The sequence below is a fragment of the Diadema antillarum genome, unplaced genomic scaffold (genome assembly GCF_040938485.1).
Source record: "Diadema antillarum isolate AM-2024a unplaced genomic scaffold, OU_Dant_1.0 seq00000456_RagTag, whole genome shotgun sequence".
NCBI lineage: Eukaryota > Metazoa > Echinodermata > Echinoidea > Diadematoida > Diadematidae > Diadema > Diadema antillarum.
The window spans coordinates 500,907-528,648 of record NW_027271428.1 but is presented as its reverse complement, the minus strand read 5'-3'; the positions used below and the strand labels follow the sequence as shown (position 1 = coordinate 528,648).

The 27,742-nt window shown below is 39.3% G+C and overlaps 1 protein-coding gene across 1 annotated transcript in view; it reads right to left on the bottom strand.

Annotated features, from left to right (window-relative positions):
• Positions 1–222: 222 nt before the first annotated feature.
• Positions 223–27,742, bottom strand: part of LOC139732947 (uncharacterized) — a 128,940-nt gene continuing 101,420 nt past the window's right edge. The window contains exons 4-12 of the mRNA XM_071643783.1: positions 26,197–26,297; positions 19,539–19,658; positions 17,970–18,120; positions 12,314–12,459; positions 8,684–8,806; positions 6,605–6,746; positions 2,930–3,096; positions 904–1,969; positions 223–302 (exon numbers count right to left, since the gene is read on the bottom strand). Coding sequence (XP_071499884.1) covers positions 223–302; positions 904–1,969; positions 2,930–3,096; positions 6,605–6,746; positions 8,684–8,806; positions 12,314–12,459; positions 17,970–18,120; positions 19,539–19,658; positions 26,197–26,297 — 2,096 coding nt within the window. The remainder of the gene's footprint in view (positions 303–903; positions 1,970–2,929; positions 3,097–6,604; positions 6,747–8,683; positions 8,807–12,313; positions 12,460–17,969; positions 18,121–19,538; positions 19,659–26,196; positions 26,298–27,742) is intronic.

Sequence of the window (27,742 nt, the reverse complement as noted above, 5' to 3'; positions counted from 1 at the left end):
TGGTTGAAACATATTAACTAATATCTATCCTGCCTGTGTGGTAAATATCACAGATGAAAGACGGACGACAAATTTCATAGTTACATCATCTGGACAAATTGATTAAAAATGATACAAAAACCACATTTGCCATTCCAATCTGATCATAATGAGACTTCTACAAATATATAACAGAATGGTAGTCTGATCTATTTCTCTGATTTTTTTTTTCTACTCACTTTCTCACACACCATGAGCAGCTGCCAGAATGTGGTCTATATCGCCCTCTATAATGTCAGGTGATGGCATAAGTCTTCCCCCATCTGCGTTCAAAGAGAAACAGATAAAGGGCGTAAAAACTAAAATCAAAAACAAAATCATAAATGAAACATTGACTTATCCCATTCATGCTCTGCTATTTAATGGGACAGGGAATATTATGATAAATAGTGACTGTGTAGAATAGACAGCTATACTTCGTCCTAAATTGATGTTCAATTCGATCACCATTCTTTGGACTTTGGTTAGAGGTATCTTGCTCTTGAGAGCTCCCAGTAATGCTACAGCTATGAGAGTTGAAGAGGGTAGGAAAGATTGCACATTTCCAGGGTGATCTACAAACTATAATAAAGAGACTTTCTTTTCCATAGTTGCTCTGAGTTGAAGCCATCATGCATTATATAATACAAAATGCACCTGTAAAAAAAAAAAAAATGTTGGACATAGATATGGAAGCTAATGTTTCTGTTATTAATCATGGGCAAAACATGAAAGCAAATACACAAAGAAATTACAACAATGATACATAATGCCTTATTATAGGACAGATTTTTAAAATTTGGACAGATTGTGTAGGAATTCAAAAAGAAAACTAGAGAAATCATGATGTTCCATGTGTGTGCATGGCTCGGTGCTACCACTTACCATCTGGTGGACTAGCTTGTAGGTGTGGCAGGAAAAGGCTTTCTGCCATTCCGGCTAGAAGTCCATTGCCTATTTTCCCGTCAATGTTCAGAGGGACACCTCTACCAAAGGGCTCTGCATCTGGGCTGGGCACATCTCCAGGCTCTCCACTGCCGCCTCCAAGGGCACGCCCGACAACAGTCTTCAGGCCTGTCCCTGCCTCTGGCTCCTTAGCAACCGCCTCCGCTTCCTCCTCCTCACCCGGGACGGGGAGATCTAGGGGCTTTAGGCATGGTGGGGATGTTGGTGATTCCACGTCGATGCTGTCACTGTGCAACAGTTTGGATTCATCCGCCGGGATTTCAATCTTGGTGATGCTCCCACTTCTGAGGGCGTGGGGTAAGAGTTTGACATTGTCACTTGTTCTGACCGCTGGGGGCAAGGGGCATTCCTCATTTGTACAGGGTTGCTCTGCAACGTCTGCAGAGCTGGAAGATAACATGGATGAAGAAGACATTGTTATACTAGCTAAAGATGACGATGATGATGATGATGATGATGATGATGATGACGACGATGATGATGATGACACAGAATCCATTGTCTGCTGTGTTGCACATACTGCAGGACACTCCTGGACATTGTTTGTTGTTGGAACTGATGCTGCCTTTGGCTCTTCTTCTTCGGCATTTTGGAAAGTAGAGCCTGTACCAGCCACACCATGATTACTATTGACAGTTTGAGCACCATGCTGGTGGGCCTTGGACTCCTGTCCAGCTTTGGACCTAGTACTGCTCTTTGGTCTGGAACCGATGACCAGCAACGCCTCCTGAGAACTCTCCACACCCATGAGTGGGTCTCTGGTGTTTATGACCACAGATTCTTCCATCTCGGCCACATTCCCACTCGCGCTCCCGTCATCGCTTCCATTCACTGTCCTCGTTTGGTCCTCCAGTTGGTTTCTCTCAGCGTTCCTGGTCCTCTCCTCTTCCTCTTTCTGCCTCTGTTCCAGGACCTGCCTGTTGCGGGCCAGGTGGTTGCAGATCTCCGACAGCAGGGACTGCTGGAGCTCCTCGTAGCCTTTCAACTGCAAGAGGAAAGCCACACACTCCAGTCAGACTCAACATAAACGAACACTGGCCATTGATGTCATTGAAGAGAAGCACGTAGGTAATACAACAGCGATGTAGGTAATTTGGCACATGACAATAGCCCCTTGGAAAGCAAAACTCAGCCTACATACCATGTTATGACATATTTTCTACCCAGTTATATTAGACACTTGACTTCATATGTCTTGATACTGAGTGTTTCTGTTTTTATATTGTAGTGCAGCTGGCCTGTATAGCTTTCAAATTGTTTTCGCTTGTTTACCTTTGATTGTAAAAAAAAAAATTATTGGGAAATGAAACGCTTCAGTCTGTAAGCTACCATATCACATCTTGTGTAATAAACCAATAAGCATTCATAAAAGCCTGTGACCAGATGTCAGTTCAGGTTAGCCATAAAGGGCATGTAACTAGTAAAAAAGGCTAATGAATCATTTGTAACTCTTGCTTAGTGAGAGAAATAGAAATGTGTGGTCACCTCTTGACTCCTAGCCATAATGTGGTCATGTCATTCATTTATTAAGGGCCACAAATAATTGTATAACTTTAACTTTTCTTTCTACTACATAAAAGTGGAATTTTTTTCATGATGTGGAATTTTTCTTGCAATTTGCATGATGTGAAACCAGTGCAAAATAAAAAGCACACAATTTATTTGCTTGCTAGATAAATTTAATATTTTATAATTTGATCTCATGGAAAATTAAAACATATGAAATGAAATTCACCATACCTGGTCAAGAACGAAAAGGTACTCATGCAAAAATGTCCACTTCTACAGTATTTTGAATGTCAGGTTTTCTCATTTTATTGTACCCTAAAGAATACGAGCAAGCTAAGTGAGGGCACAACAAATATAATCAAAAAAAAAAATCCTTTCTCCTTTGATTCTGAAGATGTCTGTGGATGAAGATGACTAAAAGTCATTAAGGACCCACCGATTCCTTCTTGACGTCCTTGTCCAGGTCGAGTCTGAGCAGGATCATGTTGACCTTGAGGGAGAGAGACAGCGCCATCATGCCGCCAGTCCGAATGTCGTTTTCTCGCAGGTCCAGGCGCATCAGGTAGCAGTTGTCGGCCAGATACTCCGCCAGGGCCACAGCACCTGCAACAACAAAAAATAGCGTCAGATTTTGCAATGAATTAATGGCACTCTCACTTTCATTCATCTCTAATCAGCTGCTCTGTTGAAACATAGATCAATTCCTTCATCCCATCTGCTTTTTCTAGAAGTCTGCCTCAATTTGTCGTCAGGCAGCTTTAGATTCACGACGCTATGAGTATAGTGCAACAACATGCTTTCTGCCAGGTTGCGTTGGCTGTTCTCCAGTCTCCCCGCATCGTGTTGAAAAGTGCTTTACATTTTGTTGAAATGTAGCCTACGCAAAAATGGAGTAGTGCATGAAATAGTTTCAATTGTCTTATGCATTTTCAATAATGTTCTTGGCCAATCCATCTAACATTAAAATGTAACGTTAAAGTAACTTTTCCTTCTTGAGCTGAAAGTCTCCAAAATGACCACATATCATGAATATACACCGGAGGGTACTTCCACTGAATTCATGACATCTTGAGCCATGAAACAATCAACAAGCTACCCTCCACCTCAAACTTTGGGGTACGGAATGTGCCGGGAATATTTTGCTCTAGTTTTGTCATGCCCACATGCACAGTGCTAACAAAAATGGACAGGCTCTCAAAAAAAGGGTCAAATCAACACCCAAGCTTTTTCTGTTCACTCTTGTAACATAGCACAAGACATGAGTCATGAGGAAACCTGTGATTCTCTGTGGTTGCTGTACAGCTTCTTGCTTATGCAACCTTTGGTGTGCTCATCTGTGTAGCACTTGTACACAGGACAATGCCAACACCATAGATAACATCATAGATTGGGATACCAGTGTCATCATTTTTACCTCAAATTATCACAATTGCTTCTCCACCACAAGTATCACGAAAGAACCAAATGTTTCCTTTATGTACATGATATATGTGTCATACTTTCAGTGCATGATTTCTTAAGATAACACTAGAAAAGGCGAAGCACTCTGAGAGCGCAGACCTCCGCCAAGCAGCTACTTTCCACCGACGATCTTGCTCTTCCCAAAGAGATTTTTCTCCTCTCCACCATTGGGGAAAAGCTCTTTGGGCTCTTCCATAGAGATCAGTGATTTCCACCCATAGGTATACATGCTGAAAAATCGCCCAATTTCCTAATATAGACCCCTTTGTTACGTCAAACCCTCAGCTGCGTGGCGCGCCTCGCCCTAGCAGAAACTAGAGCATGCACTTTAGTGCACGTTTGTAAACCTCAAAAATGTGCAGCTTGAACTCCCAAGTTCATTGACCCTACCTGTCAAAATATCAAAAATCCTTCATAAATTTCCCCAAAATTCTCGGATCACTACCAAAATTTAATATTTGTTACTTGTGTCATTCTTAACCTTTCCTGTAAGTTTCATCCAAATCCGTTAACTACTTTTTGAGTTATTTTGCACACGGATGAACAAACAAACAAACAAACAAACAAACAAACAAACAAACAAACAAACAAACAAACAAACGGTAACGAAAACATAACCTCCTCCCTTAGCGGAGGTAATAAATGTCGACAGCATTTTAAAAAAGGGAATAAAGGATGAACAAATTGCTAGCTAGCTTTCTGGTCCCTTTACCAACAGAAGGCATCTTGGAAGTTCAGTGCTTCTTGTCTCATGCTTAGGCCAAACAAAAAAAAATCGTTGTATTGGCGTAACCCGCCCGACCCTAAAAAAAAACCCGACCCTGAACTTTTCAGAAAAAAAAAGAAGGAAATACATCGTTTTTACCGAGAGAGGGCGCGATATGGGTTTGCGGATTATCAAAAACAGCAACAGCCGGTGTCAGAAAATGGCCGCGCAGTACAATGTGTCGGCGACCGGCAAGTCCGGTTCATAGATTTTATTTAATATTATTTGGAGAATCAATTTGTCTGTGGCGCTGGGTGATTTAGCCCAGGAATTTGTTAGTTCGTATTCTGACCGGTATGTCGTGACGGCTTTTAAACCGGTGATATAACAAACTTTGGATGCGACAGACCCTCTCTATCGAATGGGGTTTTGTTAAATATGAGTTTTACACGTAAAATACAGGTAGCAAAAAAAAAAAAAAAAAAAAAAAAATCCGCCCGCCCGACCCTATTTGAAAATCTCATGTTACGCCAATACAACATATTTTTTTTTTTTTGGCCTTATGGTAATAATCTGGTAACAGGAGATGACATCTCTATCATATCCTTGTCTCTCTCCTTCTTCCAAGGGTAATCTGCCTCCTTCAATCATGAAGACTCAAGTAGATATCAGCCCCCCCTTTTTTAGTGTCTTTGTGTTTGATGACTTCAACGAGACTTCACCCTGCTCGTTATAAGGGATGTGAAGCAGGTTCTTATGCATATATAGGGTATAGCTCTCCTACACAACAGACCAATGGCTTTACGTCTCCTCTGAAATACTTGGCAATGAAGATAAAGTGTCTTGCCAAAGGGCGCTACTGCCAGGCTGGGACTTGAACATAATTCTTTTAGGGAAGTCTGCGGTCCATTAAAGCAGGTATCTCACTGGCTTGGAGATCGGGTGGCAACCTTAAGGTAATTCAAGTATCACTGGTCACAGAATGGTTACGGAGACATCACCACAATATCTCTGCTACGTCTCCTGGAGACTAGCCTTGTCTCCAGACCCCCGTTTCATAAAACTTGTTGTCAATAAGAAGTTATGTTAGTTGTTACAAGCTACTGACTACCTTGAATCTGATTGGCTGAGAGCAAATTTGTTATAGAAATGTGGCAGTTGTAACTGATAACAAGTTTTATGAAATGGGACCCCGGGAGTCGTGAGGAAATTGAACATGACTTTTTTGGAGACATTTTCTAGTCTCCAACTGGTCACCGAGATGTCTCTGCGACATCTGTGCGATGTCTCCTTTAATAGTCATGGCCAAGCCACGGAGATTGATTTTGTCCGCGAGGTCTCTGAGATGTCTCAGCTACTGAGGAGACGTCTCAGAAGATATTGCGGCAACATCTCTGTGACTTAAGGAGGAATAAGTTATCACCTTGTTTGGAGACATCTCAAAAGTCACCCTGAAGTTGCCTTCTTGGTAAGAGTGCAAGCCATTTTTGGGTCTTGTGAGTCACACAAGTCACAGTGACTGATCAGTCGCAGCAGTTGCAGCAATGTCTTCTCCAATGAGATAGGCCCATTAACTGCACGATCTGAACTGCTCAGCCACGACAGCCCCCTTTCTTGCTTAGCACATTTAAGGCTTTGAGTGGTAGAAGGCTCAACGGTGCACCACATATTCTTTCTTGGGTATGTATGTGGCCCTAAAAAGGGCCTAAACTGTCCCGACGTTTCAGCAAGCATGTTCTTGCCGTTCTCAAGGGAATGTAAAGTGAACAGTGAACATTCCCTTGAGAACAATGAGAACATACTTGTGACTGGGTAGGCCCTTTTCAGGGCCACATACATACCCTAAGAAAGAATACGTGGTGCACCATTAAGCCTTCTACCACCCAACGTTCTACCGCCACGGAAGCCTTCAAAGATTTCAACATTAAAGGCTCCGCGACTAACCTTCATCGGACACCCTGCACGAGTACATGCCAAGCCTCATCAGTGACTTGTTCTTCATGAGACCCTCCTTCAGGGCGTGGATGCCATCCGTCCCAAGGTTGTTTTGTCCCAGGTTCAAGGTTTCGAGATTAGAATTCTTGATCTGACATGCAACAAACAACAATGAAAGAAAAAAGTATGAATCAAATGTGATGAACATTAAAACTCCTTTGATTCTATAGTTTATTATTTGTTTTAAAGTCACCTTCTGACAATACTTATCTACAATATCATGTAGACTCGATTACTAATGTATATAGGCCTGGCCTCAACGTGGCATTTTCTGAGAAGTTATGCTACCCATTAGTCTCTGAATAATCACAAAAATCAGAGATGATTAAGGTCAATTCACTTGATATGATGTAACATGAACTTAATAATAATATTAGTACCGAAACTCTCTTGCATCAGAAATGCATTTTTACCTTCTTTTTTTTTTTTACACCGAGTTATCTATGGGAAAGGGCAGAAAGCCCACAAAAAAGACACTTATTGGCAATCTGAACTGTCCTTCTCATTATTTGTTTCTCTCCGCCCTACACTTCTATAAATGAAAAATATGTGGTTATGCAGTTGAAGAAGCTCATGGAAGTTTGTCATCTGAATTCATATCAACACTGATTGGCCCCTTTAACATCATCATCAACACTAAAAGTATAATCACTACGGCCCAAATTCAAAAAGGCAGTGTAAATCAAAATTAAGCTTTAAACTTAGTCTGTGGACTAAAACAAACCCAAAAGAGGTGCACCTTTCACATACATGCATAAGTGTGCCACGTTCCTTGTTGGATGTCTCTTAGTGCAAGTGACATATCATTTGCATTTACGGAGGCAAAATATGCATAATCCATGGACTAGATTCAAACTTCCTTTGTGAATTCCCACAAATGAGTATTATCATCCTTGTTACTATCCATCACAACTAGCATCACTAATGTCATACCAGTAATCACTACTAACATGGATACTGTCAGCATTCCCAAAAATATCACCATCATCATTGTCACTTTTACCACCAGCACCATCATCATTGTCACTTTCACCACCGTGAGCATCATCAGCACCACCATCACTTTTATCACCGTCATCATCATCATCACTTTCATCACCAGCACCATCACCATCATCAATATCAGCATCACCATCATCACCTTCACTTCCAGCACCATCACCATCATCTCCACCATCATCTTCACCATCACTTTCACTACCAGCACCACCACCATTAATCACTTCTTGCACCATCAGCACCATCATTTTTACTTCCAGCACCACCATCATCATCTCCACCATCACTTTCACTATAAGCACCACCACCATCAACTCTTGCACCATCATTTTTACTTCCAGCACCATCACCACCATTTTCACTACCAGCACAATCATCACTTCTTGCACCATCATCTTTCACCTCCACCATCACTTTCACTACAAGCACCACCATCATCATCACAACTTGCACCAACAGTACCACCATCATTACTTTCACTACAAGCACCACTATACCGTATGTCCCCCCCAAAATTACAATGGGATCCTCTGCAACGATAACTTCAAAATTAGTGAATCAATCCAAATACAACTTCAGGGTATGAAACTATAACTTATTACCCACATCCTACAGAAAACCCCATCCGATTTTGCTTCAGTGGTCAAAGAGAAATAAGGATCTTTGTTGAGCATGTCAGGAATCCCTTCCCTCCAAGTTCTGTCTACTGTGTTCACACATTAATATGTAGTTCCAAGAGCATCCAAGTGCTTAACTTTGAAGAAACAGACCCATGACATGCTTTACCATGATCCACATTTCTCTGTGACAACTTGACCAAATTGAATGGGGTTTTCTGCAAAATATAGGTAAGATGTTATATGTTCAGACCTTGGAATAGCATTCAAACAGTTTAATCCTATTGAAATTTATCAATGCAGAAACCCAAAATGTATTTTTTTTTTTTTTTTTGGGGGGGGGGGGGGGGGAGGGGGAGGACATAGTGTACATCATTCTTTTACTATTCCTCATCATTATGATCGTAGTTACCAAAGCCTTCCCAAGATGAGCTGCTCCATTGTGAGAGATGTGATTGTTCCACAGTACCAGAGTTGTAAGTCCCCCCTTGGACTGGGCCGATAGACCGCTGCTGATGTTGGACAACCCGGTGTCCTGATTGACCACACAAAAAAGATAGCAAACATGGGACGTTAAATGAAGTTCATCTACTGGTATACTGCAGCTAAATTATGATTATATTACTACACCATCCTCAGAGAAATCCTCATGTAATATCATTCAGCTGCTGGTGAACTCTCATGAAATAATCTAGCATGCAAAGACACAATTGACACCTACTGGTAGATTTAAATAATTTCTAGACTAGACAGGAATACAAGGTCTGTACAGGAAAAGTATTGGCATAGCCTGAAAAAAAAAAAGATAAATATGAAATACTGTACACATAGACATTTTTGTGTGATGAATTTTTTGTGCTGAGCAACTCAAAATCATATTCCCGGGTTCTTGAATTTGCGCTGCACAATTGTCAACTCATTCATAGTGCAGAGAAACAAGATATTTTTGCGGGTATTAGAATTTGTGCTAGCCCAAAGTAGTGCTAAACAAGTGGAAATTGAATGTACCAAGAAAATTTTACAGTAAGAGGATTAAAATAGACAAGCTATTTCTGGCCTTTATAATGCATGATTACTTTAGCTATTTCTTGCCAGATCAGACTACTGCTTTGTGTGTGTGTGTGTGTGTGTGTGTGTGTGTGTTGAAGTTCTTAATGAAGCACCTTGTCTTAAGCTCTAAAGTATGATTTTGTCGAGACTTGAAAATGTGTGGTTTTGCTTTTGTCTTTTCTTTCTATTTAAAAATGTCACACAAATAAATCCGCACCAATTTCAATCTATTGTTATTACCAGAATAAGGCAAATATCTGCAATCTCTGAATGTATGCTTTATATATTTTCCTGACTAATAAAAAGACAAATAGTAATAAATCTATTTATGTTTGAAACTATGTTTCATATGCACTACTAGTAATCATAACCTCTGTACTCTGTCTTTATCCCTAATGTTGAAACCATTTCAGAAACTGAATTTTGGCACATAAAGGAAGGAGGAGTCAATCAGAGTAACTCCCAATCAATTCTTGACTGGAAAGCCCTGAGGATTGCGTAAATACTCGGCTGGGAGCTGAGTGGAGATAATTCAGAGCTGATGACATTTACTACACTTGAATGTCACACAACATGTCAGGGAGACAATTTATTGAAATCATCAAGGTACAGTCTCCAAACCCATGTGGCATTAACATTGCATAGACAGGCCTTACAATGGTATAGTCTTTGAAGGTAAGACACTTTTCTTGGGGACTTACATGTACTGAAGTAGAATGTCGGGGTAGGGTTGGGGGATCAATACCTATTCAAAGAGTTTGCACAGTTCTGATTTGATCCTACTCTATTACCAAAGGAACTGTTTCATTTAGCAATGTGCATACATTTCTTGTTGGTTGGAAATATATATACCTGTATATATATATATATACATACATATTGTTTTTTTCTTAGAAGGACATCATAAAAAAATCCCTCTTTATGGTTAAAAAAAGAAAGAAAGTAGAGCAAAGGGTTCCATTCAGAAGACTAGGCATTACATGCTACATCATGTAATGCCCCAAAGAACCTTGACAGAGAAAATGTTCAGTTCACTTGTATGACATTATCAATGCAGCCAAATTTATGGTTATCTCCCATTTGTTATGGCAGCTTGTCCCTACCCTTTCCCCCCTTCCCCCTCCTCTCTATTAGCAAAATTGGGCTCCAAATTTCTCTCTCCTTCTTCCAATCTACTGCATTTCTGGGAAGAAATGATCAAATCAAATATGTACATTCAAATTACTGTATGAGAAGGATGTAGTACATTTTTTTTTTGGTTGCTGTCACTTTTGACTTGTTTCCATGACGCAAAACTACGGCTGCTACTTACAAGCATACTTTGTTAAACACCTCTAACATTTGCCACAAGATGAAAGGGAATATTTCCCCAACACATCTGTGGAGTCCGCAAAATCCAGATAGATTTAGAGAACTATTCAATGAAGATTTGATAAAAGTCACAATAGTGGACAGTTTCAGTATATAAAAAAAAAGGAATGTCAAAATTTTTCTTCCTTTTTTTTAAAATTGAAAAGTGCATATTTTCTTGAACTGTTCCTAAGATACCTAAGGTCACATACATCCCTTCTGCAAACATTACAAAATTTTACTAGGGTGAAGAATGTCTCCCAACATTGCGCATGAAATCCTACGGCAACACACCTTAGTTTTCAAAAAAAAAAAGAAAGAAATGGAAAACCAACCCCATGCCACTCACTTATGATCCCTTTTTTTTTTTAGTATAAGAATAGCAAATGGAATTTTTTTTTCAGGGTCCGAATAAATTCACTGGAAATCTGTAGTATTGTCTTCCCCCCCCCCCCATGATAAAGAATTATCCAGTTTTATTAGAAAGATGAAATGAGAACTTAACAGCTCAAAATTTGATCTTTTTTATTTTATGAGTAAGACGAAGCACGCAGTAAAGCCTAATCTCGATATCGAGACATATGAAATAAAATATTTTGACGAATAGTCTATATTACCTACCTCTAGAATATACCAGCTTATGAAAGGCATCTAATTTTCAGGGTTGCAAAAAGGACGCAAGAACTTGAAGACAATCATTCATTCTGTCAGATGTTATGCAAGTGCACTTAAGATACCCTAGAAAAAAGACATTTTTTGTGTGCATTTTTTTTTTACAACAACATCAGATGGGCAGGTGTAATATTTTGCAAGCCCATAGGGCTGATCCAACTCTGAATATCTGCAGCTGGTTGATCCATCTTGTGGAAATGAGAATTTGACCAATCAGAAGAGGGTTCTGCGTCCGAGATGATCAGGTGACTCGGTTTGGCCCTGACTTTACAATAACACAGTCACATTCTGGATTCAATCATTACTTTGATAAAGCCATTTAAAACAGATACAAAGAAGAGCAACAGCAAAGGTTTGTTGCAGGCACAAAGGGTACAGCTAAAATGAAGGCAGCTAGCTGCTAATTCACTTATGCCTCTAAATTCCAATCATGCTTTGAATAGGTGCTACATGTGGAATAAGATGACATGCTCACACTAAAAGCTTGTATTATGGAAGTTGAATTATGTTCAAGTGCAAAAAAAAAAGTGGAACACCTCTCGAACTTCCTTAATTCTTTTGAGGGGCTGGCTTAGTTTATATGCCAGTCACATGCGGAAAAGGGGCCCCGCATTGTGGTGCAAGTCATGATTTGTCACGACGACTTGCATACATGATCTAGTTCGGTATATTAACAGATTCTGTGACCATTTTTAAACCCCGCAGGCCCACGCTATGCAAATGATGTTGAGATTTTGTCTAGACGAGTCACCAGTGGGACTGAAAGACAGTGAGTCAATTTGTGTATGAGATTTAAACACAACCCTACCCTCCTCATCTCTTGCGATGGCTTGCAGAATAGGGATACGAACCCTGAGGATTTCACTTTCTACATCCCATCTCTTCAACCTCATGCACTCTCACGTGCTCACCACACCTTATCTGCGTCCTGACTCATGTGACCCTTGATGACCCTTTGACCCCAACCTACCTGGACGTTGTTGTTTCTCAGATCGAGGAGCTTCAGGCCCGAGTTGTGCCTCAGCATCCCTCCGATGTGGATCGCGTCCGACGGCATCAGGCGATTGTCGGCCAGAAACAGCTCCCTCAGGGTTGAGTTGGTGCGCAATGCCGACACTAACAGAAGCGGTGAAATAGAGGCGACATGGTCATGTGAATACATCAGGATGGTCATATGACACTGCAACCCGATACTGAGTTGTAGAGCAAATTTTTAAGAACACAAATAAACCTGACGATGATGAAAATTGTGTTTGGAATATTCTTAGCACAGTTTGAAAATATCATCTTAGGATGTCCAATATCCATGACAACATCCTCTTAGAATGCTAGTACTCTTTTCAACTGTAGGTCTGTTGGTACAGTTCCCACCCTCCCCCATTAAATTCCATTTCGATTCAATTCAATTCAATTTTCTTTGTCTTCACTTCACAGTGCAATTCTCTACGTCCCATCTGGATGAAATTTCCATCATTGTGCATGTTTCATAGTACTAGTACTTGTATTCATTTAACCAGACTTGAACGTGATGTGGAATGGCATTATTGAGTCATCCATGTCATCCTATTATTTGTTCCACTTTCAGGATTGCTTTCATCTCCGTCTGAGAAACAATCCTGGCACCTAAGACACAATTAGCAATGGCTGTGTGCCAGCAGTCCATATGCAATTTTGATAGAGCTGTCAGGTTTGAAATGATTGATATACTCTAAACATACTGTACATGTCATTAGAACAAGCAAAGAGTATTGCAAGGAAGTTGTGAGACCAAAATCTACAGAGATGTGTTTGAACAATGTCTGACAACCTCCCCTCTCCCTCCCCCCTCCCCTCCCCCCCCCCCCCCCCCCCCCCAAAAAAATGAATTCCAAATATTTACACGAGAGTCATATTACGTTGGAAAACAGCACTGGTCAAGTACTAGTATTGGTGAGAATACGAAGGGGAAGAGCTAAAACATACACTATAATATATGAGTGGATACATGTGTGTACCAGTATGAGTGCATACAACATGTATGTGTGAGAGTGTGTGTATAATCTGTCATCATAATAACCTGATACAGGTGAAGACAGCGAAGGTGAGAAAACTGCAAAATAATTGTAATTTGGCATAAAAATGAGAAATGCTATTTAGTAAAAGAAAGATGACAAAAAAAAAGGATGATATTTTTACTCCTTCTTGACGGACTTTTACAGTCTTAGAATGCTTCACAATTTAAAACTAGTTGGTAATATTGCATTGACCTTATGTGTTTAAATGTCTTACTCTTCAATAAGCATGAAAGCATTTCAATTGTATTTTGTGACGCTTTTATACCATGAATATCATGAGAAATTCCCAAGTACACACGACAGACAAAAATACATTTCTGATACCCAACTTAAAAGAAACAAATATATTTCTAGCCCATTAGGAATTGTTTGCTGAAAGTTTCACTTCACTGTTCTCTGTAAAATTAGCATCCTAAGTTTTAGTCTCCAAGAAAGTAATCTTCTTAGAGTGAATGTTGGAGAAGATTAGCACGATGTAAACAGGACTCCTGACAAAGAAGACATAAATAGCTTGTTGATTACAGCACTTTGCATACTGAGCCACAGGCTGACGGCCACGGACTTCTTTCAATCATCGCGACAACTTCCTCAGAATTTAACCAAAAATAGAAGCAGCCCTGATGAAAGTTGTGAAATTGTATCTTTATTTTCTCCCGAGAATGATTGTGTGATAATTCATAAACACCAAAACAAAACTGGAAAGGTATGAGATTGCTTTCTAGATGGGCTATTTCAGGTTGTATGCGAAGTGTTCTTTGCTAATGTGAAAATATCAATAGCTTGTACAAAGGAAGGACCCTGAAAACACAGCTTCACACTTATTGCATCAGCGTGAAGTTCGTGAAATTTGAAATCTTTCTTGACTGAGGGGAAATGTTTTCACTTATAAAAATTACAAAGCCTCAATCTCTTATATCTAGCTGAACCTGTGATGAAGGAATTAGAAGTTGGGACAATTTCTCTCTTTTTTTAAAATCAATATACCCAAATTGAGGTTTAGTACTGCTTTTAGAAATCATCTGAAAACATTATATAAAATTATGCTTTTTAATATAAAAGTACACAATATGCGGGAATTATCTTTTTCTGCAGGGGAGATACAGACAGGCAAAAGAGTCTCAGTCAATAGCTTTGACAGGTAAATCAGACACTGTCACTTCAAATTATTTTCATACATTACAAGAGCCCTACAAGAGCTTTAATATTGACTTGACCTCATGAAGCCTCCCTGCAGTGCTCCTTCTCATTCACTAAATTTTCACTTTCTTTGTATGTGGGCCACCTGATGCAGTATTTGATACCCTGGTGTACCAAGTAAAAATTCATCGTTTTGTTGAATAAATCGTCACTATTACTTATTTCTATTTTCTTGGTGCTGTACCCTGGATTACAAAAAAAAAGAAGAAAAGAAATGGGTGAAAGTGATTTTCAGTGCTTTATGCAAGAAGATTTTGCTGTGCAAACAATTTCAAAACAATGCTTCAATGCTATTAACATTTTCCATTGAAAGGTAACTGAAAAAAAAAAAATCTTAAGACTGAGCCAAAAATTTAAGACCTCTCTTTTTTTTTCTAGAAAATAAGAGGGATACATTTTTTTCTTTAGATTTTACGTAAAACAGATGATTGTTGGATACTGTGAAGGGAATGTGCTACAAGAATATTTTTGTCTAGCTAAATGTGTCCATTTGTGGGTGCAGAGGTAAGCTAATCATTATGGTTTGAATAACTTGGTCTGGAATTGCTTTGAATCAAATTGGCATTTCTCGTTGCTATATGTGTCAATGCTGGTGTAGTACTCCACATCTGCAGTACACTGTTCACAGGTGCAGCCATAATTAATGAGTAAACCACATATGGAGAGTAAATAATGGCTGCTCTTCTACACCCAGAACGCAAGGGGCTCGGCAGTTAATTGCATTCATAGTCAAGTTTGTTCAGAGTTTGTCTGACTCATCTGAATATTTAAGGCACATAATGTAACAGACAGGCTATCTATTAAGACAACATGATCTATCTATGGTATCTAATTCATGCAGAGATTCGCTCTATCACTCATGAGTAACATCATGTGCCATGATATTATGTGTCATCTATGTGTATGCTGTATGCATCACCACACTCAAATATCTATCTGTGCATGTAGGTGTACAAAATGTATGTGGGTGTATATACGTGCTCTAGTTTCTGCTGGGGCGAGGCGCGCCACGCATCTGAGGGTTTATGACGTAACAAAGGCTTCTATATTGGGAAATCAGGCGATTTTTCAGTGGGTGGAAATCACTGATCTCTATGGAAGAGCAAGATCATCGGACGGGTGGAAAGTAACTGCTTGGCGGAGGTCTGCGCTCTCGGAGTGCTTTTCTAGTTACCTCCGCCAAGGGAGGAGGTTATGTTTTTGTTACCGTTGGTTTGTGTGTTCGTTCGTTCGTTAGTTAGTTTGTCCGTGTGCAAAATAACTCAAAAAATAGTAAACGGATTGGAATGAAACTTGCAGGAAAGGTTGAGAATGACACAAGTACCAAACGATGAACTTTTGGTAGTGATCCGAGAATTTATGGGGAATTTATGAAGGATTTTTGATCTTTTGGCAGGTAGGGTCAATGAACTTGGGAGTTCAGGCTGCGCGTATTTGAGGCCTGCGTGCACTAAAGTGCTTGCTCTAGTTTCTGCTGGGGCAAGGCGCGCCGTGCAGCTGAGGGTTTATGACGTAACAAAGGCTTCTATATTGGGAAATCGGGCGACTTTCAGCATATGTTTGTCATGCTATAAGTACGTATGAGTGCCGGGTGGAAATCACTGATATCTCTAATGGAAGAACAAGATCAGTAGTGGAATTGAGCTGCATGCTTGGCAGAGGTCTGCGTTCTCAGAGTGCTTCTCTAGTTTCAGTATGTTTTCATCAGGGCACTGTTTTCAATGAGGTGAAAATTTGACAGTCCCGGGCCCTGTTTCATAAAGCTGTTCGTTAAGTTATGCAGGACTTTATGAACGACTTAAATATGGCAAGCCACGTGAGTTTCCCAATCACTGTTAGTTTCAATAGCTAAAGATGAAATGTGCAGATGATAATGATTATTCTTACATGTTAACACACATTTTTAGTTACCCACGCCGATGAAAATCGGCAGGGGGTTATGTAAAGGGTTCCGTATGTTTGTTTGTTTGTTTGTTTGTTTGTTTGTTTGTTTGTTTGTTTGTTTGTGTACAAGATAACAAGAGAACGGGTAAACGGATTTGCACGAAATGTTCAGGGGATGTCTGGATAATGACAGAAAAGAATCGATTAGATTTTGGTGATAATCGGTTGACCCTTGCAAATTCTGTGCGACCTTTAAGTTTTGACCCCATGGTATAGTGACCACTCCGAAAATTTCCCGTTTCTCACTTTGCGATTTTCCGCTACCATACGAAAACATAAACTCCCAAACGATCGGACTTCGCTGCTCAAATGTTCGTAAGAATTCCGAAATTTACGTTTAGGCCTATTTGAAGGACTATGTCCTTCTGGATTTATGAAAGTTCTTTCTCCGTCGTCACAAACTGGCCCGTATTTTGATGATTTTTCAAATTAAAATTGATTGTTTTTTTCGTTGGAGGAGCATTTGCTCGGTCGCAGTCACACTGCACGATATGCGCGCTCAATGTCAATGTGTGTGCAAGGCCGCTGAAAATGCATCGCGCTCTACCCTGTTGGTGCAAAATAGCATCGGGGACGTTGCGGCGCTCGTTGGTGACCGAATACTGGTGCAGTAGACATTTGCATTTAACCCTTGCATTGAATAATTCCCGTAGACACTAATCATAGGGGTAATTGCCTAGGGGGTACGTAAATTTTGTTTTTCTTTTGCGCTTTTGTGGATACCATCAAAGATCGTACACTCATACGACCTTTGATATCAACACACTCTCGGCTTGCTATAAGCAAAATATCCCGCAAGAAAATGGCGTATTTCTCGATTTTAAGCGCTTTTTCGGCGACCCGTCGCGAAGACAATACTCTTATTAAGAGTCTTAAAACTGGACTTAATTCGCGCGCGCTTGGAAAAGTTCCGAATCTGCACTTTTGACGGTGGAATGTGGGATTTTCGATGGATTTTTGGAGGAGACGAAAGGACTTTCCTGTGGTGAATGAGTGTTACCGTATGTGAAATGATGTGATTTGCGTGTGATGTGACTGTAGAACCAAAGATCGTACACTTCAGTGTACGATCTTTGGTAGAACGCACTGGCTGGTGATAAAGGACACTGGCAATTAAGTGACCGAATTCTGGTAGATGACCGAATGCACAGTATGTTTACCCCGACTTTGTACAAGGCGTGGGTCTGCCGCCTTTGACGGCCCCTCTCTAGTTAAAAGTGTATTTTTGTCAATGCAGATGAAATATTGACATAGAGTCGTACTTTGTTAAAACATAAGAAAAAAAAAATGGCCACACATATTGGTACTTCATATTCCAGTCGTTCGTAAAGTCATACGTAACTTTTCGAACAGCTTTATGAAACAGAGCCCAGGTAACCTCGTAACGGAGTTTCCCTGTCATTGTTTCTGACGAATTTCGAGAGATCTTACTGAGTAGGAAGTGAGGTCTGCCGGAGAGGTTGCAGGCTTCGAGGTGGAGAGCCGCGATGGAAGAGTCCACCCTCATGGCCCGCGACATGGCCGGCATGCTGTGCTCCGTCCAACAGGTGTTCCTTGCATCAAACGTGTGCAGGCAAGGTGTCTGCAAGGGGGGAAAGTGGGGTGGGGGTAAAATACAGAGATGCACAGCAGATCCTGGTGTTTGCTCCTTGGCTATCTGATGACATGCCTTCCTGCCCGTCCCCCCCCCCCCCCTCTATTTATCACTTCAAGGGCCTAATTACACTGCCACACTGTCTTGTTTATAGCACCTATTCATTTCTCTGCTATGAATTACCAGATGAACACCAGTGAAAGCCATTACCAATCTATTGTCAGAGGTGGCCATCTCTTGCAGAGCAAAGTCCCACGGAGGAGGAAATAAGCGTAGGATGTCTGCTCTAAAAGACAAGACATGAATGTGGCGTTAACAGGAGATGGAAAGATTAATTCTCCCATCAGACCCTTGTTTTCATCTTTAGGTACAGACAGCACTGCATATTTCTTTTGTCTTTGCGCATTTTTCATGAAATGATAAAACCCTTCCCTTTGCCTGACTGCACCCCAATCATCAAGTTAACTTGCAAACAGAGTTATTCTTCTGCCAAAGTCAATATGGGTTATTTTTTGTTGTTTTGTTTTACATTATGTTAAAGCCTTTGTTTTTTAATGCAGGGAGTCCTGCATAGATAATGGGTGACTTTAAAGTTTGGAGCCAGTGCTGATGTTAGTGCCATCTCATCTAAAGTTTGGTGCCAGTGTTGATGTAAGTGCTATCTCATCAGTAGCACCAAGCCGGTAGCACCATCCATAATACGGAACTTAAAAATCAGTCAGTATTTGCAGGAAGACCTACATGTAAAAAAAAATAATTACATAATCCTGGTAGCTTGTGTTGTCTGATGAACTGAGCTCCACTATTCTTGTTGATGATTTGCATGCTTTTTCCCTAATGGCCAACAACGCTAGTTTCATACGGCTTATAAAATTTGCAATTTCAGGTCCAGTGTTGGTGTCAGCATTGCAAGACTCACATTCATATTCACAGATGTGTGTCATCCCACTCACATCTAGTACGTGCAGAGTGCATGTAATGCTATAGTCACAGCCGGAAAGTACCAGGTACACGAACACCATCACAATCTATGCCTGGGAGAAAAATTTAGATCGTCTTATTTTGGAGATGTTAAGAAATTTGTGACATTTTAATCCTTCTTCCACATCACCAGTCTATTACAAAGCATTCATGGCTGCAGCTTTTTATATCTGAAATGTAGAAAGAGCAATCACTTTTTTTTGGCATGCACTCCCTGTGCGATCACATAGACTTATGAGTGGCATGAGGTTTCAACACTGGTTCGGGGATCTATATCTGTGAGTGGTATTGCTTGCTTTAATACCACCATTAGTATTGGAGCTTATACTTGATATTACCAGGTACCTATTTTTATGATATCCCCCGCTGCATAAACACAGAATACAGCGCAACAAGTGATTCCGCTACTAGCGGGATGCCCTTACCCGTCGTAGGAGCCTCGATGCTGCCTGCCAGCCACGGAATCCTATGGACCTGTTGCTGGCAAAGATCAGCTTGCAGGTGGACTGGTAAAACTCCACCATATCACACAGAGCCATGGTGGCCTAGAAGCAAAAATAACAAAAGAAAACATTAATAAAATGACCACCAGCATGACCACCTACTGTATACGCTATAATTTTCGCGTACATAAATTTTCGCGAATTGCCGCTGTCACACATTTTCGCGAGTGGTTAAATTCGCGATTTGGGGACCAGAGAAAATATGAAGTGGCAAAGAAAGTGTGAATTTTCAACTTACTAGCAAATAAGAATGATACTAGTTATACACTGCATGAAAAAAACTTACCAAACTCTGCGAACTAGTAAGTTAGAATTCAACATTTTTGAAGTGGTTAAGTCCATCGCGCTAGATTTCTGACGAGTGGTCCCCTTGCGATAATGGATTGGCTCTCTACAGTATTCGTAAGTAGACGTGGACGTGCGTAAAAAAGCTTAGCCAGTATGGTCTGTTCGGTAAGCCGTGACATGGTATACTAGTACTGAAATGTTTGTATCATCAAGGCAAGGGATTCATTTTGGAAGGTAATATTTTCGCGTGTTGTTAATTTCGCGAATAGCTCCTGACTCGCGAAATTCGCGAAAATAAAACCCCCGCGAAATATATAGCGTATACAGTATATAACAGCATGATGGAGTGTGACAGAATTCTGTCAGACTTTGATGACTTCTCTGACGAGGTTGTTATCTTAGTTGGAGTGGTTTCTCAATTGCGACAGTTTTGTTCGCAGAATTTTCGAACATGCACTGTCAAAATCAGGGAAAGACAAATAGTGGTAATCATAATGTTTCAGTGTAATAATTTTCAAAGCCGTTTCTTTTAGGTCCGCTTAATGTGAAACGCTTATCAACCTTTGCTGTGATTAAATTTTTGGAAATGATTTCACTTTAAAGTGATGAATGATAAGAATCAAAATTCAAAGTGCCAGTCAACACTCACCAACTTCCCCACAAAATTCAACATAATCCGAGGCTCGGTATGATTTTACTTTTTTTTTTGACAAACATCTAAATTGATAAGAGAATACACCCAACCTCATGTTCCACCTAAACTTTAAAGATACCTCATCATGCTACAGAACTATCAACATTTGGGTATAATATAGATATTTCTCTTCAGTAGTGAGTTGGTTCGTTAAGATTTTCATTTGTTGAGGTATATGACATTTGAGGTTTCTCTACTGCCACATTTCATCTGTTTATTTGTATTTCTGCTTATCTACTGTACCTACCTTAAAGGGATGGTATAGTATTGGGTGAGGTAAGGATTCAGCTTTTAACATTTTGCAAGAAATTTAAAAACCACTCTATAAAATGTTAAGAGCATACAATTCTCAGGGGAATTGAATGTTCAATTGATGAAAATCAGTTTTGAAATGACTGAGCTATCCAAAAATTAGGTAAAACGAAAAGATCCTAATAAAAGCTGTGGCCTGTCACATTTTATCAGGACTGCTTTTCTGGATATCTCAGCCACTTCAAGACCAATTTTCATCAAATAAGCTGTGAATTCCTCTAAGAATTAAATGTTCTTTCATATTTCATAAGACATACACGCACACACACACACACACATACATGTACATACATACATACATACATACATACATACATACACAAAGTTGGAAACCTACAGCCCCATCTAAACCAAAACTGTACCATCCTTTTAATGTGCAGACCCTACTGTACTGGCTTTGGTCTTTGAGTATCATTCTGCTGTAGCAAATACTGTAAAAGTGGATTTTTTTTGTGAGTAATATTTCACGCTCAGTCTGCTAATATGAATTTTCAATTCTGCTAAGTCGAAATGTAAATGCATTTTACATACAACAAGCAAAAAAATCGTGATTTTATTTTTGCTAGTTTAATGTCACATGAAATGAGTGAAAATTTCCACAACCCCAAAATTTCTGCTTCTACATGAGTAAACTTTTAACACAGACTTGCACTTTGAGAAAAGACTCACAATATAAACATGCAAGAGAGGCTTGTTGTGGTTTTAATTTACTTGACAGCCCATCGAACAAACCATGCGATTTGAGGCATTATTCCTGTTCCAAGTTATTCATTACCATCCACAACTTGTCCATACACACAATGCCAATGGCATTCTTAGACATTTAGACTGAAAGGGTCAATTACTTGGTCACAATACCACAAGCGGGAAGTGAACATGTTAGGAATCTATAATGACACAACACAGGTCAGATAGTGAAGGATTAAAAGGACAAGTCTACCTTCATATACATAAGGATTGAGAGAATGCAACAATATCAGTAGAACACAAAATTTTATTTTGTGAAAAAAGTACATATTCCCTCAAATGGCTACTGACACATGTAAAGGGTACTGTGGTAATATTATTCCCCCTGCCTTCTGAAAGAGGCAAGTCAAGTACTAGTACTCTATTTCTGTGCAAGAAAAGTGAAAATACATTGAATTTTCTTTATACTTTCATTTATCTTAATATATTGTTCTACACACGTGACATCACAAGCTGTAGTAGTCTTCTCATCCAGCAACTGCAACACTGAAACTTCAAAAATTAATGTACTTTTGAACGGATTGTCCAATTTTCCTCAAACTTTCACTGATGTGTTCTACTAATATTGCTGCATTCTTTCAATCCTTATGTATACGAAGGTGGACTTGTCCTTGGACTGAATCTTGAAAGCATGATTCCATTGGTCATTGAGATGCATGACATCCGTGATGATGGTTAAGTGTGCAAAATTGAGAATGCTTGGGCACTAGTATCCATATACACCAGTCACGAATAATCTTGAAATGGGATAGGAGAATCTTTAGCACCTAAAAACCAGGAGTAAATAACAAATTCCTCCTAAGGAGCAAGAGGCAATATTCATCTTGAAAACCAAGTGGTGTGGGGACACCATGCAATGGAAAGACTGGCCTAACTTGGATGTACTTAAGAATCCTGGTAACAAACTATGTCCAGCTTTGTCTTTGATCTCTATGTAAGATAAGCACACACACACACACACACACACACACACACAGCCAAAGAATCCCGACTGGAGTCAACCGTTACCAATGAGGCCAAGAAAAAAAAAGTTTTATTGCCGTAATGCAACTGACCCTAAAAATGTCCCTGACCCTAGAGATTAAAAAAAAAAAAAAAAATTGCTATTGCGATCACGATAGCACAATATTTTGATGTGGATAGTGCAAGCATTATCGCTTTGGCACAGTCACCATCTTTTCACGTATTCTGCTGGTTTTCATTTGAGTTTCACAACTTTCATATTTTTTGTGTGTGATTTATCTGCTTGAATGTATTTATCTAATCCGCGTGCATAGTAGCAAAGCAAAGCGGCACGCTGCTCTATCATCTTTGCTGCAAAGTACGGTGGTAAAAAAAAAAACCACACACACACACACACAAAATCTACCTACCTACTTGATTTTCATATGGCCCATTATGCCAATACAACCTTTTTTTTTTTTTTGCCTGAGCGTATGCTTCGTTGCACGATATTCGTTGATGGGTAATTCTATTCCTGCAGGCCTGCGCTGTTCGTGGTTTGCGAACGTAGTGCGGTGGGCAGTGAATGACGATCAATTCAATCCAACCAACCTCTTCTCCCCACGCTACACGGTCTTTGAATGGTAAACACTCATATTCAAGTACAACACTCATCAACTGTATACTTTGATGAATTTTTACTTTTTCAACAGAAAAATGTAGCATTTGGTCATTGCAAAAATTTCATGCTGTAAAAGTAGATGTTTTCGGGCAACTTATTTTTCGCGCTTAGCCAGGTAAGATGAATTTCGCGTGTTTTTAATTCCATGGAATTGAGACATCAACTACTCGAACATATGGCAAGCAAAAATATTTGCATGCTTATATTTTCATGCTAGTTTCTGGTTGCGCAAAATGTGCGCAATTTTTAACACCACGAAAATTTCCCCTTTTACAGTATATACCACATTCAAAGCTGAAAATCATAATATAGTTTTGTAATATCATACCTAATGAGAGCATCTTGAATATAGAAACAGCAATAATGCATGATTTAGAGAGTAATGTCAAACACAACCTCGCTTTTTGATGTCAAATCAACTTTCTAAAAGCATGTGTAATAAACTGAGAGTAATCTGGCAAGAAAAGAGGAGTCATCTTAATTAAAATATCAGCTTCCTTTCCATTATATTAGAGTTAAGAAGTGAAAAAAAAGGAGAGAAAATGTGATTAGTGGTAATATTGTCTGGCATCTAATTGCAAATATGACGGGTAACGTGGCAATTCTAGTCCACCGTCGTTCACTCGGTGGCGTCACAACTCAAATCTCTGTAGAAAAATGGCTCGGAGAAGTTCCCTTTTGCGTCACAACCTTTCCTATTGTGTCCTGATGTGTTCCACTGGGATTAGGTAAAATTATATCGCTGCAGAGCACAATGCATGATTATCTGAAAATTGAGATCACGAATGGGGGTTGGTGGGTTGGGAAACGGTTGCCTGTCAGGATTTAGACTGTAATTGCAAGCTGAAAAGGTAATAATAAGATTCTGCTGTGCCACTCTGCAAAATAAAAGATCTTCTCACAGCAGTGGGTACATCATAAACATGTACATCCATACATATAATATGTTTCTCAAGAATAACTGACAGCAAAGTTACAAATTCTTTGCGCATTTCAGACACACTGCATGCACAAAACTCTAGCAAACTAACCTTGGTGTTGGCATTGATGTGTCATGAATATTTGTGAAATCACACTCACAATGTGTATAATAATAATAAAAAAGAAGAAGAGAAAGATCCTCTTCTTGGCACATTTCCCACTGCTAGTAAAGAAGTTCATGTAGAATTCTTCAAAACATACAGGAGGTCATACATTGAGACTAGTTTCCAGTATAGTTAATATGAGATATTGAATTAAGTTGGATACATGCTCTACATGTTTGGAAATTGTTCAACTTCATTTACACATGGATTTTTTTTTTTTTTAAAGAGGTACAAAGAACAATATTTACACTAGTATGATTCAATGCATGGCATATCAAGATGTCATGCAAACACGTTGGACTTGTTAACTGAAATGTGTGTGAGAGAGTCAGCTAATTACTGATCACTGAAGCAATGGCTACTGTCCACGACAAATGCACAAGAGGCACATAATCCCTGATTTATCATGGCTTCAATCAATGACAAGTTTGTATGTCTGTTGTTGTTGATTGAGATCCGAAGAACTGCGCCCACGGCTGTGCAACGAGTATGGCAAAGGGAAGAATGCAAAAATTCTGACATACACATTGAGGAGATTGTGGCAAGATAAGAAAATGAAACATGCATCTGGTTGTTTTTTTTTTTAAGGCAGGCCATACATTCTAGTATCTCAAGTGGGAAATAAACTTAAGTCATTGTCTACTGAAAACTGGTGGTTTCTGCACGGAGTCTATGGAGATATTTGTTCCAGTAGGGAACAAGTTAACTCCCATCATTCTAACGGCACACCTTTATATGCAGATGAAACCAAGTGCTCAAGGCAAAAAGTTGGTTTGCATCGACTTGATCCTGTTATTGTGCCTCACAGATTCTGACTTTGTGAAAAAAAACAGAGAAAAAAACTATAGGCATCACAAGAATTCTTCTACAGGGACTTAGGGGAGATGAACAAGGTAGGAGAGTCAGTTTTTGTGAAAGTAAAACAACTCTGCAGTAAGAAAGGTCACTTCCAAATTTTCCCAGAAGTATTCCATGTGTAACCCGATATCACTATGTGCAATCAATAGATTGCATATTTTGATGAGAGCTAACAGATTGACATTAGAAGTATGACATACTATGCCCCAAAATCTGTATGATTTGCATTGTAATTCTCTCAATACATACAACTTTCAACTTCAGTTTGCTTGAATTCTGATTCACTAACAACACAATGTATAGCATCTAACTTCAACCCTGACCTTATACAATACTATATTTGCTCAGAATCTACTCATTTGAATAATCTATCCTAATCTATTCATTCACCAAGTTGAATGAAATATGTGGTTAAATTCTTGATCTAGTATGTATGACACTAGCAATAAAGAATTTGAAATTGCTTTTCAGCCCTGTATTTCTGGGCAGGGTTTGAAATGACGATTCCTTTTGGTTCTATATCCACTAGAAAAGAAAAAAAAAGGAAAAAAAAAAAGGAAAAAAAAAGTTCCAAAGTGGAAAAAGGTTGGTAAAGGAAGGATATTGGGGATTAAGATAACATCATGGTTGACATTTAGTGCAGCATCATATATTTTGTTGTACTGGCATGCTTTATTTTGCTTTTGTTTTTGTTTTGTTTTATCTATTTCAATAGGGTTAAAAAAAAAACAACGTCAGCCTCAGGGCTGTTTTTCAGTGGATCCATATATCGCTTAACAGTATAAAACAACACATGATACAGTACGAAATGTGATATTCACGGCGAAAGGAAGAACATATTAGCAATGTAAGGGAACAGTGATTAACTCGATATAAAAGAAGGATGTATTTATAGCAACAACAAAAAAAAAAGAAGAGAACATGCTTCTTGTTTACTACAAGTTACAGAAAACAAAACAAAAAAAAAATTACCTCATCATCCATGCCTGTACCCTCGACGTCGATGATGTTGAACTGGACTCGCTTGAAGACCTCCTCCAAGGTCTCGACTGCCTTCAAGTCCAGCTTCTCACCTGGAGATGACCATGATGAAACAGATAATACAAAAACAAAACGAAGATGAAATACTTAAGTGCACTACACAAAGGGGATAAAACTTACAAACAATCAATACTCAAATACTTTGTCACTTTCACATGAGCTCATCTTGCCTACTCTGTACTTTGAAGTTGCTTTCAACATTTCTAATTCCTTAAAATAATTCATTCACTTCTCAAGACAACTACAGAAATTTTTCTCACAACTTTTTTTCCGACAATCGTTGAAAAGGTCCTTCACCTCACCACTATGTAGACATCATAGAATGTCAATGTTATTAGAAACTAGATATATCGCTACGGCGACTGATATGCCTCCGCCATAATGCATGGTTCTCCTAATAGGTCTATAGTACAATGTCTTGACAATGTGTGATGACAGTTTCACACAATTGGCAAAATATTAAAATGACAGGTTTGCCACAAATGTGCTGAAAGTTCACTTTCCTAGAACTAGGTTCAATTGGATGAATGATTAATATGTCAGAGTGCAGGTATTTGGGGAACTGATGATTTTTACTTGACTTTTGACCCTTTTATAAGTTTATGCATTGAGTAATTTTCAAGGTATTGAGAAAAAGTAATAACTTCAGTATCAAATGGGAAAATAGCATTATCTAAACCTCGCCTTTGACCTTTGACCTCACAGTTCCAAAGAGAATCACTGTTAGGTTGAACATACATAAATATGTAAGTTTCATGATGATACCTTGAGTTACTTTTGAGATATGGAGGAAAAAGTACAATTCAACACTTTCACTTGACCTTTGACCTTTTGACCTTTGACCTTTTGGCAAGAAACTTCCCACAGAATATATATCGGGTAATACATGCATACATCAAGTTAAAAAAAAAACCTTCAGGCATTGCATAGAAATATAATGAAAGTAGTGATATTGTGAGGAGTTGACCTTGACCTTTGACCCCTGACCTTTGAACCATGACCCCCAACTCCCCTAGATAATCACTGCCCATTGGAACAAGCATATATACTAAGTTCCATGAAGATACCTTGAACCATTTACGAGATATGGACAAAAACATGAATTTTCAACCTTTTTTTCACAAAATAACCTGTGACCTTTGACCTTTGACCCCGTGACCCTAAAATCCAAACAAAGTATTATCCCCCCAGGATATACGCTCATACCAAGTTTGATGTAAAACCACCACACGGTTCTTGAGATATCGACAAAAACAAAACGGGACGGACGTACGTACGTACGGACGGACGGACGGACGGACGGACGACCCGAAAACATAATGCCTCCGGCCACTTCGTTGGCGGAGGCATAAAAAAAGTCTTTCTCTCAGCTCACACACACACACACACACACACAAAATACAGAAAATGAACATGTGTTTTAATATTCACTGCATCACTATGTTCATTCAATTGATCCCAGCACTCACATGGAGGA